The 14,062-nt window shown below is 47.3% G+C and overlaps 1 protein-coding gene across 4 annotated transcripts in view; it reads left to right on the forward strand.

Annotated features, from left to right (window-relative positions):
• Nucleotides 1-14,062, forward strand: part of LOC138748824 (TNF receptor-associated factor 3-like) — a 76,953-nt gene that overhangs the window by 44,426 nt on the left and 18,465 nt on the right. For all 4 annotated transcript variants that reach the window (XM_069909624.1, XM_069909625.1, XM_069909623.1 and 1 more), the window contains 4 exons: nt 957-1,061; nt 3,909-4,067; nt 7,562-7,639; nt 13,686-13,760. In XM_069909624.1, the coding sequence (XP_069765725.1) occupies nt 957-1,061; nt 3,909-4,067; nt 7,562-7,639; nt 13,686-13,760 (417 nt within the window). The remainder of the gene's footprint in view (nt 1-956; nt 1,062-3,908; nt 4,068-7,561; nt 7,640-13,685; nt 13,761-14,062) is intronic.

The following is a 14,062-nucleotide window of genomic DNA, read 5'->3' on the forward strand; positions in this document are numbered from 1 at the left end:
CTCGCCCATCCACACCCACTGAGTTTATACCCAAATCCAGCCCCAGACCCTGGCCACAGTCTCCGTTCTCCACCAGTTCTGGCCATTAGTGATCCATGAATTTAAAAGTTCCGCTCTTGGCAGCCGCCTATTTCCATCCGCGGATGCTGAGTCCCTCCAGCTTAAATTTAAATTTAAAATTTATATATTTTAAATTATGACAGACAACAAGCCCAAGCTGCCCAGTTACACCCAATTGACCTACAACCCCCAGTACGTCTTGAAGGGTGGGAGGAAACCGGAGCCCCTGGGGAAAATCCATGCAGACACTGGGAGAACGTACAAACTCCTTACAGACAGCGCGGGATTCTAACCCTTTCACTAGCGCTGTAAGAGCTACCCAAACAAGTAGTCAAAGATCTAAGTAGTTGCTGCAGGGTCGATTCTGTCATTTAAGAGGAGGTTAGGTGAGTACATGGATGTGAGGGGGTTGGAGGGTTATGGGCGAGGGAGTGGGTAGGTAGAACTAGTGGAGTTTCACGTAAATCGTTGCGGACTAGAAGGGCCAATATGGCCTCTTTCCGTACTGTAAATTGTTATATGGTTATAAGGTTATTTTGCTCCAGATTCCCGCACCAACAATTCTGAGCTACTCAAATAATTCGGAGCTGGTTCCACTCTCCAAAAGTACTTGAAATGTTTCGTTATTCCTCTGGCATCTCGTTCCACACACCCACTGTCCTCTGAGTGAGAAATATGCCTCTCAGATCCCTTTGAAATCTTTCCCGACACACCTCCCGGGGAAAAAAAAGACAGTGACCATTCACCTTATGGACCCCACACCCCCACCCCCCCCCCCCGATTTTGTGTACCCCTCTAATGCCATCCCTTGTTTCCAAACCCTCTGCTGGAGAGGTGGTTCGGGCCTGCTGTGATTTGTCTTCAAATGCTTAGACCCTCTCATTGTCTTTCCACAGGTGTTCAATGACAATTGTTGCCGCAAGGAAATAATGGGACTGATGGTTTATTGCAGGAACTACAAATCAGGCTGCAAGAAGCAGACAACACTGGGTGCATTGGAGGTGAGTACTGGATCAGGTTAGCAAAAATGGGCCTGAAGGGCTCATATGACCCAAGGTGGCTTGGTGTAGAATGAGCCCCCATATTCTCTGGAGTTTTCAAGAATGGAAGTAGATTTTGAGGAAATATTTTTAACGGGCTTGACAGGATAGGGCAAAACTTTGTTAATCCAGCACGTTTGGGACCTTGGTTGTGTCAATGAGTAGACTCTTGGATGTTATTCTCATTAATACTCCAACACCCTGGACTAATACATTTCTTGGTAAGTTTAAGGAGAACGGGAAAGGGGGTCCTGGAGAAAGAGGAAGGAAGTATTGGAATCAGCACATAATGAGCTTGATGTTTAAACATCGGGATTTCTGGATGATCATAGCGTAGATTATCGGAGTTCGACTGTAGAGGCGATTGCCTCAGTCTGGGGATCTTGAACAAGGGTTTAGGACTGAGATGAAATTTCTTCACCCTGAAGAAATTTGTAATTCTCTGTCCAAGAGTGCTTTGGATTGAAATTGGGTGTCAGGAACCAATGGAATTGAGAATTGAGTTGGAATGTGAACTGAGTCTCGGAATGAGTATTGTTTGGCTGAGTGAATGGCCCCATTGGGCCACATGACCTTCTCCTGACTCACGATGCTTTCATTCATGATAGCATGGTTTTGAAGTGAGTAAGTCCACAAAAATTCCTCGGTAGCTCAGCAGAGGAGTATTTGGATCAAAGCCCATTGCCCAGTACTATCTCTGCTTAGAATGTCTGAGGGTGGTATAATGTCACAACTCATCGAACGGCCGCCATATAACACCGGGGTCCTGAGTTCAATCGTGATCCTTGATGCTATCTGTGTGGAGTTTTCACTTTTTTCCTGTGACCAAGTGGGATTCCTTGCACATTCCACAGAGGTGCGGGTTGGCGGATGAATTGGCTCCTGTAAGATGTTCCTCAAGTAAAGGGTTGTGGGGTGAATAGAAGTGTAATTGATGTAGGATGGTGTAGGGTAGATGGGTCGGTGTAGACATTGGGCTGACAAACCTGTTCCTGTCTCTCTCTATGATAAGTAGATTTTGGCCTTACATAATCTACTCAGCCCTCCGCCCCCCTCCCCCCCCATAGTTCCCAACACCCCACCACAGATCCTCACCCGGCCAACTGCCCACCGGAGTTCCATACACCTTGACCATAAACCCTTGCCTTGGCTGTCTGCCCACCAGAGCTCCTGACACCCCAACTGTGAACCCTTGCCCAGCCATCCACCCACCAGAGCTCCCCAAGCCCTGACCGTGAATCCTCACCCTGCCTTCTGCCCATCTGAGCTCCTAATGCCTCAACTGTGAACCTTTACCCCAGCTTCCTGCCCATCTGAGCTCGCGATGTCACAGTCAAAAGTATGAGCTGTGTAAAAGTTGACCCCCCCCAAATTTGACTCAAAACACTGATCCAAAAAAATCTGATGGTTATGTTTATATACAGTAAATATCTCATAAAACATGAAAATCTGTAGACACCGTGATTGAAGTAAAAACATAAGGCTGAGAAACTCAACTGCCAGCACAACGTCCATTTCCCTTCACTCCCTGTCTGTCGAGAAGTGTGAAATGCTGCTATCCACCCTGACTGCTGGCTGCCCATTCCAGACACTCACAATTCTCTATGTAAAAAACAATCATGACCCACACATATCCTTCAAACCACCACCACCCCCAACCCCACCCCTTCCCCTCACCTTCAATGTATGTGATACTTTTAACCCTGGGATAAAGATTCTGGCTGTCAATGCCTCCCAGAATTTTACAAATTTCTGTCAGGTCTCCACTTGGCCTCGCACACCCATGTTTGTCCGACCTCTCTCCCCCACAACTCAGACCCTCTAATGCAGGCAACAACCTGCTAAATCATATGGACTTGCTCCAAACCCTCCACATCCTTGCAGTTCTGGCATGAACAGAACTGCACACAATAAGTTTGACATACTTCTTATATAATTTACTAAGATATTCAGCCAAATAAAGGATAGATCTCAGTTGTCCACCATGTGGTGCCTATCATGCATTTTATCCATGTTATCTTACATTCTCAACCTCAGATTCATGATTCCTCGCTTTCTTCTCTCTCTCTCCCCCTCTCTCCTCCCTCTTTCTCTCCTTCTCCCTCCCCCTCTCTCTCTTTTCTCCTTCCTTCTCCTCCTTCTCCTTCTCTCTCCTTCTTTATCCTCTCTCCATCCCTCTCTCCTGCTCTCAGTGTGAGGGGGTCATTGTGGAAGGGTTGCTATGGTGAAATTTCATTGGGGTCCGTTTTCTGGCATGGCCTTGGCTTCACTGATATCGATTGAATTTGGGGCATATTGACCTTCATAAATCAAAGTATTGAGCACAGGAGTTGGGATATTATGGTAAAGTTGTATAAGACATTGGTGAGGCGAAATTTGGAGCGTTATGTTCAGTTTTGGTCACCTAATGACAGGAAAGATATCAATAAGATAGAAAGAATGTAGAGAAGATTTACTAGGATGTTGCCCGGACTTCAGGAACTGATACAAACCAGAGGACATAGGTTAAGGGGGAAAGGGGAAAAGTTTAGGGGGAACTTCTTCACACAGAGGTTGGTGGGAGTGTGGAGTGAGCTGCCGGCTGAGGTAGTGAATGTGGGCTCAATTTTAACAATTAAGAAGAATTTGGATGGGTACATGGATGGGAGAGGTCTGGATGGCTATGGATTGGATGCAGGTCAGAGGGACTGGGCAGAATAATAGTTTGGCACAGCCTAGAAGGGCTGCAGGGCCTGTTTCTGTTTTTGGGACTAAGGTGCACTGTGGTACATCAACCTTCTCCATGTCACTGCCGTAATTTCCTCTTAGGGTCACTTGAAGACGTGTTCCTTTCAGCAAGCTCCATGTTCCCATTGTTCTAAGCTGGTTCTGAAGCAGGACCTGAGGGATCATTTAATGTACAAATGCCAACAGCGGGAAGTGAAGTGTGAATCGTGTCAGAAACAAACAACTGTGGCTGAACTAAAGGTAAAGAACTGCAAAGCGTTTCCTGGATCAAGGTCTTCGACACAAAAAACATTGCTTGATATTAAAGGTAACGGTGCCATTATTGTCATGTAATGCTACACTGAGAACGTGATGTACCGTAAGGAAGGCAGAGAGCTGCCACTTTGTCCAGCACCCCTCACAGAAATGAGGCCCTAGTGAGGGACAAACTCACTACCCTTGGTTTACAAGACCAGCGAGCTATCGGAGCCTCTAACATTGTGGTCTTTTTTAATCCATGTTGTCCATGCGTGCTTTGTAAAAACTCTAAAATGTTGGAGGAACTCAGCAGGTCTCACATCATCCACAAGAGGCAAAAATATACGACTGACATTGCCTCATACCTTGAAGAAGGGCTCAGACCCTGTTGGTCATTTACATCGAACCACGGAACCAAAGAATCTTAGAACGTTACAGCACAGAAACAGGCTCCTTCGGCCCTTCTAGCCTGTGCTAAACTTTATTTTTGCCTAGTCCCACTGACCTGCACCCAGTCCATATCCCTCCCATCCATGTCCCAAAAAGCCGACCTTCATTTACTCTGTCTGTCCCCCTCGTAATTTTAAATACCTTTATTAAAGCTTCCCTTCATTCTTCTATGGTCCTAACCTGTTTATAGAACCATACTTACTGGAGTTCGTTGAGGGTATAACAAGTGGGCTAGATAGAGGGTGGCAGAAGATGTTGTTTACCTAGATTTCCAGAAGGTATTCAAAAAGGTCCCTCATTAAAGACTTATGCAGAAGATCAGGATGCATGGAATTGGGGTGATATATTAGCATGAATAGAGAATTGGTTAACCAATAGAATTCAGAGAGTTGGGGTACAGGGGTACTTTACTGGTTGGCAATTGGTGGTGAGCAAGGTGCTGCAGGGATCGATGCTTGGCCCGCAACTGTTCTTGATACGCATAAAATTTATGTCATAAACGATCTGGAAGTGGGGACAGAGTGTAGTGTACCTATGTTTGCTGATGACATTAAATTGAGTGGAAAAGAAAATTTGGAGGGTCTATTTAGAGAGATATAGATAGGTTAAGTGAGTGGGCAAGGGTCTGGCAGATGGAGTACTTTGTTGGCAAATGTGAGGTTATCCCCTTTGCAAGGAAAAATGGAAGATTAGAATATTATTTAAATGGCAAGTGATTGCAGCATCTGTCATCCAGAAGGACTTGGGAGGGCATGTGCATGAATTGTGAAAGGTAGGTTTGCAGGTGCAGCAGGTTATCAAGAAGGGAAATGGAATATTGGCCTTCGTTGCTGGAGGGATTAAATTTAGGAGCAGGGAGGTTATGCTGAACTGTACAAGGTCCTGGTGAGGCCGCATCTGGGGAACTGTGTGCGGATCTGATTTCCTTACTTGAGGAAGGATGTGCTGTCTTTGGAGGCGGTGCAGAGGGGGGTTCACCAGGTTGATTCCAGAGATGAGAGGGGTTGGCTGATGAGGAGAGATTGAGTCATTTGGGACTCTACTCGGTGGGATTTAGAAGAAATCTTAGAGAAAAACATAAATTTATGAAAGGCAGAGATAAGATAGAGGTTGTTAAGTTGTTCCCAATGGTGGGGGAGACCAGAACTAAGGGATACAGCCTCATGATCCAGGATAGTAGATTTAGGATGGAGATGGGGAGGAACTGCTTTTCCCAGAGGGCGTGAATCTGTGGAGTTTGCTGCTCATTGAAGCTATGGAGTCAATCTCAGGTTGGATAGATTTTTACATAGTGGGGGAATTAAGGGATATGGGGAAAAGGCAGGTAGGTGGAGATGAGCCGATCATCAGATCAGCTGTGATCACATTGAATGGCGGAGTAGGATCGACGGGCCAGATGGCCGAATCCTGCTATTTCTGATGTTCTTATATCTTTATGTCCTATGAACGTTGTGAGACTGGCTGAGATCCACTCACATTTCTGGGTGTTTTACTACAATCACAGGATCTACAGACTTTCACGTTTCACTCCATATGAGTTTTAAATTAAGAATTGGACATTATCTCCACCTCACAGCAAAAAAAAAGCAGTTCTAATATGAGCCATTTAGCACCAGGAGCTTATTCTAGCTCATGTCTGCTCAGTCTTCCCTCTAGATTGTTGGCTGGGTTTGTTTTTTTAATTTAAATTTAGACACACAGTAGGGTAACAGGCCCTTCTGGCCCACGAGCTTGTGGTGCCCAAATACCCCAATTAACAGAATGTCTTGAACAGTAGGAGGAAACTGGAGTCACTGGGGAAACCCACCCAGATATGAGAAGAACGTACAAACTCATTACAGACAGCGCCAGATTTAAATTTGGGTCACTGGCAATGTTGCGCAAACCTCTACACTAACTGTTCTCCTCTCTATACTACCCGTATATCCGTGCCCCCTCTACACTACCCATGCCCCCTCTACACTAACTGTGCACCCCTCTACACTACCGTGTCCCCTCTACACTAACTGTGCCCCCTTTACACTAACCATGCCCCCTCTACACTAACTGTTCTCCCCTCTACACTAGCCATGCCCCCTCTACACTACCCATTCCCCTCTACACTACCCATCCCCCTCTACACTAATCGTGCACCCCTCAACACTAACCATGCCCCCTCTTCACTAACCATTTCCCTTCTACACTAACCGTGCCCCCTCTACACTAACCATGTCCCCTTCTACACTAACCGTGCCCCCTTTACACTAACCGTGCCTCCTCTACACTAACTGTGCCCCCTCTACACTAACCATACCCCCCTCTATGCTAACTGTGCCACCCTGAGTTCTGCATTTAACTCCACCGTCTCCCTCAGTCCTGGTTTGACTGAGAAACATTACCTCTCAAATCATATGGGTGGGCTGGTGGGTGTGAATCTCCACACCCCCCCCCCACACGACCAATGGGTGTCAGTGAGAGTGTGGGGAGGGACTATAAAAGGGAATGAACGGGCAGTCCAGAGCTGCCTCAGATTTGCCCTATTTATATGCTGTATTTTTGCAGGTTTTTAATTTTCATCAGATCATCCACTGAACATTATGTCGCGTTCGAGGGACTGAGTGACCACCTCCTGCTTCTTCTATGAAGTCTATGTTTTGGAACTGTGCCCCACACCGCACCATACTTTTCTTCCACCACAGATACTGCTCGACCCGCCGAGTTCGTCTGGCAGATTGTTTGTTTTTTTTAAAACTGATCCCTGCTCCCGTCCTCTGAACCCAAAAAGCCCCACCGCTCTCTGAATGAATCGGGGCAGCATAGTTAGCGTAACGCTGTTACACTGCCAGTGACCCGGGTTCGAATCTGGCGCTGTCTCTACATTCACTCCGTGGGATTCTACCGGGTTTGCTCCCACCCTCCCAAAAAAAATCATTTATTGTTTGTAAGTTCATCAATATATTAGGGCTTGTGTGCCAGATGGGTGTGTTACTAGGCTATATCTCTAAACTTGGAATTATATTGAAAATTTTAAAAAATTCATTTTTGCATCTCCCTGCTTTTTATTCCAGAAACATGAGACGAATGAGTGTCCATCATCCCTGATTAGTTGTCCCAAATACTGCGGGATGCAGATTCATCGAGGCGAGGTAGGTCTCTGGTGGGGGGTGGGGGGCGGGCAGGCACGATTGAAAATGTGCCTTCCTCCGGTAGAGGGAGAGGGGTTTAAGTGTTGAATATGTTTCTTCTTGGGGTGGGGGTGGGAAGAGAAACAGGCTGCTTTAACATCACAGGAAGTTCATTTTCTCAGATGGGTAATGTGACTTTGTGCACTCGGTCGAAACCAGCAATGAGATTATTTTCATTAATAATACCTCCTACACGTCATTTTGAAAAAACAAAACAGTCCTGTTTTGAATGTTCAGAACTTCAGGGCTTGTTTCTCATTTCCTTGCAACTTAGAACAAGGCCGTTCAGCCCATTGGATCTGGGTTGGCTCATCAGTCTGATTCCCATCAATGTGTTTTCTTGCAGATTCTCTTCAATTTCCCTGGCTTCCCCCACCACTTGCCTATAGACCAGTGGGTCAGTTAACCTGCTAGCCCACCTGACTTTGGAATGTGGGAGGAGAGAGGAGCATCCTGGCTGGGAGGGAAAGTGGTGGGGAAGGAGGTGGGAGTGGGGGGGGGGGGGGGCGGGGTCACATGGAGATCATGCAAACGCCACACAGACAGAGCTGGAGGTCAGGATCAAACCTGGGTCCCTGGCATTTTGCCCCACTGCGCGTTCAGGATTGTTGCTGAGGGAGGCAGGGCTAGCAGATGTTTGTCAGTGTCAAGGTCGGTGAGAGGTACTGGGTATCGGACCTCTGTAGAAACTAACACCTGCTTTATGGCAAGTGGAGATATTCTGGTCACCCATTCTTTACCAGAGAATGTTAAGTTCTTCCAAGCAAACTCTCCAAGTGATTCGATTCATAGTGCGTAAGCAATAAAGCTTAGCTCCCTCATGGCTAATGTCCTGTGACAACAGAGATGGTCACGTGGAGGAGGTAGAAGAGCACTTACTAGGACAGAAGGTCTGGTGGTTAAACAAGAGAGTCTGCAGTACACAAATGTCCTGGAAAAATTCAGCAGGTCACACAGCATCCATTGGAAACAGGGGCATAGCCAGGTTCTAAAGTGAGGGGGCAGCGAGAACATTAAAAAAGGTGCCACGACACATACCAGATCATTTAAAATTCATTATCCATTTCTAAAGCGACCTTTTACCATGCGTGGGCCAGATGGTGAGTCAGTGGTTGAACGGTGGGCCACGCTGACTTTTCAAGTTTCAGACTGAGGAAGGGGGCGGTGGTGGTAATGAACTGGGGGGGGGGGGGGTGGCGGCGTCAGACCGGGGTGGGGTGGGGTGGGGTGGGGGCTGGTGGTGGCGGTGATGGTGATGGACAGTTGAAAAATGGTTGAAAAGGTGCCATTTTTGAAGAAGTAATGGTTAGCCAATGTTTCAAACAAAGGTCTCCTTCATCAAGGTACGAACAAAAAACAGCCATTTTCCTGAATTAAAAGGTGGTGGAGGGGGGGACATGGGAGGGAGAAGGGGGTGGGAGAAGAGAACAGGTTGGATATAGGTGGGAGGGTAGAAGAGGTGATCAGGGAGGGAGTGTCCCTGAATGGAGAGGGCAGGTGTGGGAAGCTGGAGGAAAGGAGACCGCAAGACCATAAGACAAAGGAGCAGAAATAGGCCATTCAGCCCATCGAGTCTGCCCTGCCATTTTATCGTGAGCTGATCTATTTCCCCCACTTAGCCCCACTGCCTGGCCCTCTCCCTGTAACCCTTGATACCCTGGCTAATCAAGAACTGGTCAATCTCCACCTTAAATACACCCAATGACCTGGTCTCCACAGCCGCCTGTGGCAACAAATTCCACAGATTCACTGCCCTCTGGCTCAGGAGGCAGTCAGAAGGGATAGGGAAAGAGAGATGGGGGAGGGGTTTAATTGAAATTGGAGGTTGAGAAAATTAGGGACCAAATACTGGGAGATAGGATTAATATCAGATTTTCAGGTTTCAGATTTATCATTGAATACAGACATGACGTCACATACAACCCCGAGATTCCTTTTTCCTCCGGGCCAGGCAGAATTACCACTAATTGGTATTGGAAATAATAAACTGTGCACAGCGTAAAACAAGTCAGCAAATAAAGAACTGTAAACAGATAACGAATGTAAACAAACTGCCATTTAGGGAGAGCAAGGAAAATCAATAAAGTGCACAAGTAAGAGTTCTTAAACGCGTCCCTGATTGAGTTTGCCATTGAGGAGTCTGATGGTGGGGGGGGAGCAGCTGTTCCTGAACCTGGTGGTGTGAGTCTTGTGGCACCGATACCTCTTTCCTGATGGCAGCAGTGAGAACAGAGCATGTGCTGGGGGGTGTGGGTCCTTGATGATCGCTGCTGCTCTCCGACGGCAGCGTTCCCTGTAGATGTTCTCGACGGTGGGGAGGGTTTTGCCTGTGATGTCCTGGGCTGTGTCCACTACCTTTTGGAGGGCTTTACAGTCAGAGGTATCAGTGTCCCCGTACCAGACCGTGATCCAGCCGGTCAGCACATTTCCCACCACACCTCTGTCAAAATTTGCCAGGGTTTCTGGTGTCCACAAACTCCTGAGGAATTAGAGGCACTGACAGGCTTTCCTCATGATGCCATTAGTGTGTGGGGTCCAGAAAAGATAATCTGAGATAGTGACTTCCATGAACTTACCGGTAAATTTGCTCACCCTCTCCACCTCTGATTCCCCCAGTGATCACTGAATCGTACACCTCTGGCTTTCCTTTTCTGAAGTCGACAATCAGCTCCTTGGTTTTGGTGACATTGAGTGCAAGGTTGTTGTTGGTGCCAAGTTTTCTACCTCCATCCTGTTTGCAGACTCATCCCCTTCCTTTATGCAACCTTTACACAATATGGATGGGTATGATGGTCAGTATGGATGTGATGGGTGGAAGGGCCCGTTTCTGAGCTGTTACACTCCATGACCCCTTCCCTGACCCAGTGCCACTGAGGGAGTGCCACCCTGTCAGATGTTTGTGACTTTCAAAAGCCAAAATGAGGCCCTGTCCTCCTGGGCTCTGAGAGAAGGGCAAGGAGATAACCGTTGAGTCTCGACTGACACCTGTCTCTCAACCCAATCATGGCGTCGGATGACGCCAAAACATTTATAGGAGCTTCCCCATACACAAGTTATCAGGTCCCATATTGATTCGACATTATAAGATGGTGAATTGTGCCAAAGAAATGTAAGATCTTGATTCCAAGGGTTCCCCTTTATCACTGCCCTAAGCTCAAACCTGTTGTTCGAAGCCAAGTAAAACTGCACATTTATGGAAACTCTGACAACTGTTTTCTCATTTCTCATTTTCGATTTAACTTGGTACATTTTACACATTCGAGTTATTGACATTCTCCAGGGATTTCCCCTTCCTGAGATCTTTCTACTGTCTGAATGAGACTCAGTTCTACAGAAACAAGGCTTCGCAGCCTAACTTATCCACACCAACTACCTAAGCTGCCTCCCCCCCACCCCCTCCCCCCCCTTGCCTGTGTTCAGCCCATGACCCTTGACTAAACATTTCCTATCTACGTACCTGCCCAAAGATCTGTTAACTGGTTCAATGTCCCCCCTCTACCACTCCCTCTGACAGCTCATTTCACACGCCCACTACCCTCTGTGTGAGGAAGATGCCCCGCAGGTGCTTCATAAATTGTTCCCCCTCACCTTAAATCCATGCCCTCTAGCTTCAGATTCGGCTTTCCTCGGAAAAGCCTCTCCTTTCAGTGGGTCATCTTTTCCTCTGTTTCCAGTAACCCTTGATTTTTCATCTATCTAATCAAGCTCCTCTCGTGGTCTTCTCTACATCAGAGGGACTGAGCGCAGACTGGGAGATTGCTTCATTGAGCACCTCGGCTCTGTCCACTGCAGTAGCGTGGATCTCCCAGTGGCCACTCATTTCAATTCCCTGCCCCATTCCCTTGCAGACATGTCTGACCATGGTCTCATGCGCTTTTACCTCAAAGTGGGAGAACACCACCTCATCTTCCATCTGGACACCCTCCATCCAGACGCCATTAACAATGACTCTCCAATTTCTATTAGCCTCCCCCCAACTCTTTTCCCCCCATCGCCTTTCTCCCAGCTCTCTCTCTCCCTCTCTCTCTCTCTCTCTCTCTCTCTCTCTCTCTCTCTCTCTCTCTCTCCTTTTTCTCTCTCTCTCTCTCTCTCTTCCATTTTCACTTTGTCTCCTTTCACAGAGCCAAAATAAATTCTCACCATTCCTCTTGTGATATCTAATTAACACCTTTTGTCTGTTGGTCTGGACCCTTCCCCCAGCCAGTCTTCAGTCTTTATTCAGATTTTAATTTTTAAATTTAGCCATTTTGGCCCTCAAGCCCTTGCTGCCCAATTGCACCAATTAACCTACACCCCCCACCTCCCGGTATGTTTCAAACAGTGGGAGGAAACCAGAGCCCCTTGTGAAAACATACAAACTCCTTACAGAGAGCGTGGGATTTGAACCCTGGTCCTGATCACTGGCGCTGTAACCGCTATGCCATCCATCCCGCTCCAAGATCCCTTCCTGCCTTTTGCTTATTCCTTGAAGAAGGTGTTAAGCCATTTGTGAAATGGGCTGGGTGGGTGGGAGGGTGGGATTGGACTCAATGGTATATAATTGGAGAATGTAGTGTGTATTTTAATTATGGATTGTTGACATTGAGTTTGAAAAATTATAAATAAAATATTCAAAAAAAAAGGGCTTAAGCCTGAAACACTGGTAATACTGAATATACCCGTTGATATCGTGTAACAAATGACCCCCTTTTTAGGCCCAAAAATCGTGTGCTTTCGTATAACCTTTGTAAAAGTCGACCCACCCCTTTTCATGGGCCCAACCACCTGCCCATCCAAGCTTGTGAAGTCCCAAAAATGGATTCTCTCCTACACCCAAGCCACCCATCCAAGCTCCTGAAGCCCCAACCGCCCACCCATCCAAGATCCTGCTGCCCCAACTGCCCACCCATCTAAGCTCCCAATGCCACCCGACTGCCAACCCATCCAAGCTCCAGACTCCCTGTCTGCCCACCCATCCAAGCTCCCAACGCCCCAACTACCTGCCCATCCAAGCTCTCAAAGCTACCCGACCACCCACCCATCCAAGCTCCCAAAGCCACCCAACTGCCCACCCATCCAAGCTCTCAAAGCCCCATCTGCCCACTCATCCAAGCTCCTGATGCCCCCCTGACTGCCTGCCCATCCAAGCTCCTGTCACCACAAACAGAGACTCTCTCCTAGACCCTAGCCACCCACCCAAACTCCTGACGCCCGAACACAGACTTGCCACCTGGTCCCAGCCATTCAAACTCGATGCCTGGAACAAAGCAGGTACTTACTGAGGTCAAAAGTACGATCCGTGTAAAAGTTAACCCCTCAAATTTGACCTGAGCAATGGTTCCAAAAAATCCGATAGTTACATGGGTACATATATGGAATATCTTTACCTCCTATGAACTCTATGACTTTGGTTGATTTCCTCCAGCATTACTCTGCATTTTTTTTAACCTAATCCATCCATCCACCCATCTACCCATCCATCCATCCACCCGTCCACCCATCTACCCATCCATCCATCCATCCATCCACCCATCTACCCGTCCATCCATCCACCCATCTACCCGTCCATCCATCCACCCATCTACCCAACCATCCGTCCACCCATCTACCTGTCCATCCATCCACCCATCTACCCATCCACCCATCTACCCATCCATCCGTCCACCTATCTACCCATCCATCCATCCACCCATCTACTCATCCATCTGTCCGCCCATTTTTCTACTCTGTAAATATTCCAGCGTCATCCTCCAAGACTCTGTAAGGTGCAGATTTCAAAGGTCTTCAACCCTCACCTCCACTTTCACTGGGCTCATGCCAAAGCTGTGCCTCCTTTCCTGGATTTCCCTATTGGGGAAACATCTCCCAGTGGGTTCACTGCCCACCCCTATCACAATTCTATCTGTTCTGTAAGATCACCTCTCTCTCCTCTCAGCTCCATGAATAATAAATTCAACCCTCCTTACGTTGTTGGGGTGGCCGTCAGAGTTCAAGCCATGTGAATTAATGACTCTCTTTGCATTTACAGCTCAAAGACCACATGTCAGAGTGTCCCAAGGCTGAGAGGGGTTGCAATTTTAGTAGCTATGGATGCACTTTCAAGGTGAGTGTGGGTTCTAGAGTCTGGGCAGAATGCAAGAGTTTGGATTGAGGTTATCTGGGAGTGCTGAGCTGACCAATAAGTTAAGTGGAGAGAGAGGCTTCCCACTTTGGTGTGTAAATTCAAACCTTGAGGATGTCCAAAACCTATCTGTTAAAGTTAGCCCGCGCTGTAAGAAAACAAACAGCAGAACCAATTAAGTGAACAACAATTTCCTTATTAACCCTTTGTAACACCAATGGGAATGAGGGGATTCTAGAAAGAGGTCAGTGACTCGTTCGCTACACTGGAGTGTTCATCAGACT

The sequence above is a fragment of the Narcine bancroftii genome, chromosome 13, assembly GCF_036971445.1.
Source record: "Narcine bancroftii isolate sNarBan1 chromosome 13, sNarBan1.hap1, whole genome shotgun sequence".
Classification (NCBI taxonomy): domain Eukaryota; kingdom Metazoa; phylum Chordata; class Chondrichthyes; order Torpediniformes; family Narcinidae; genus Narcine; species Narcine bancroftii.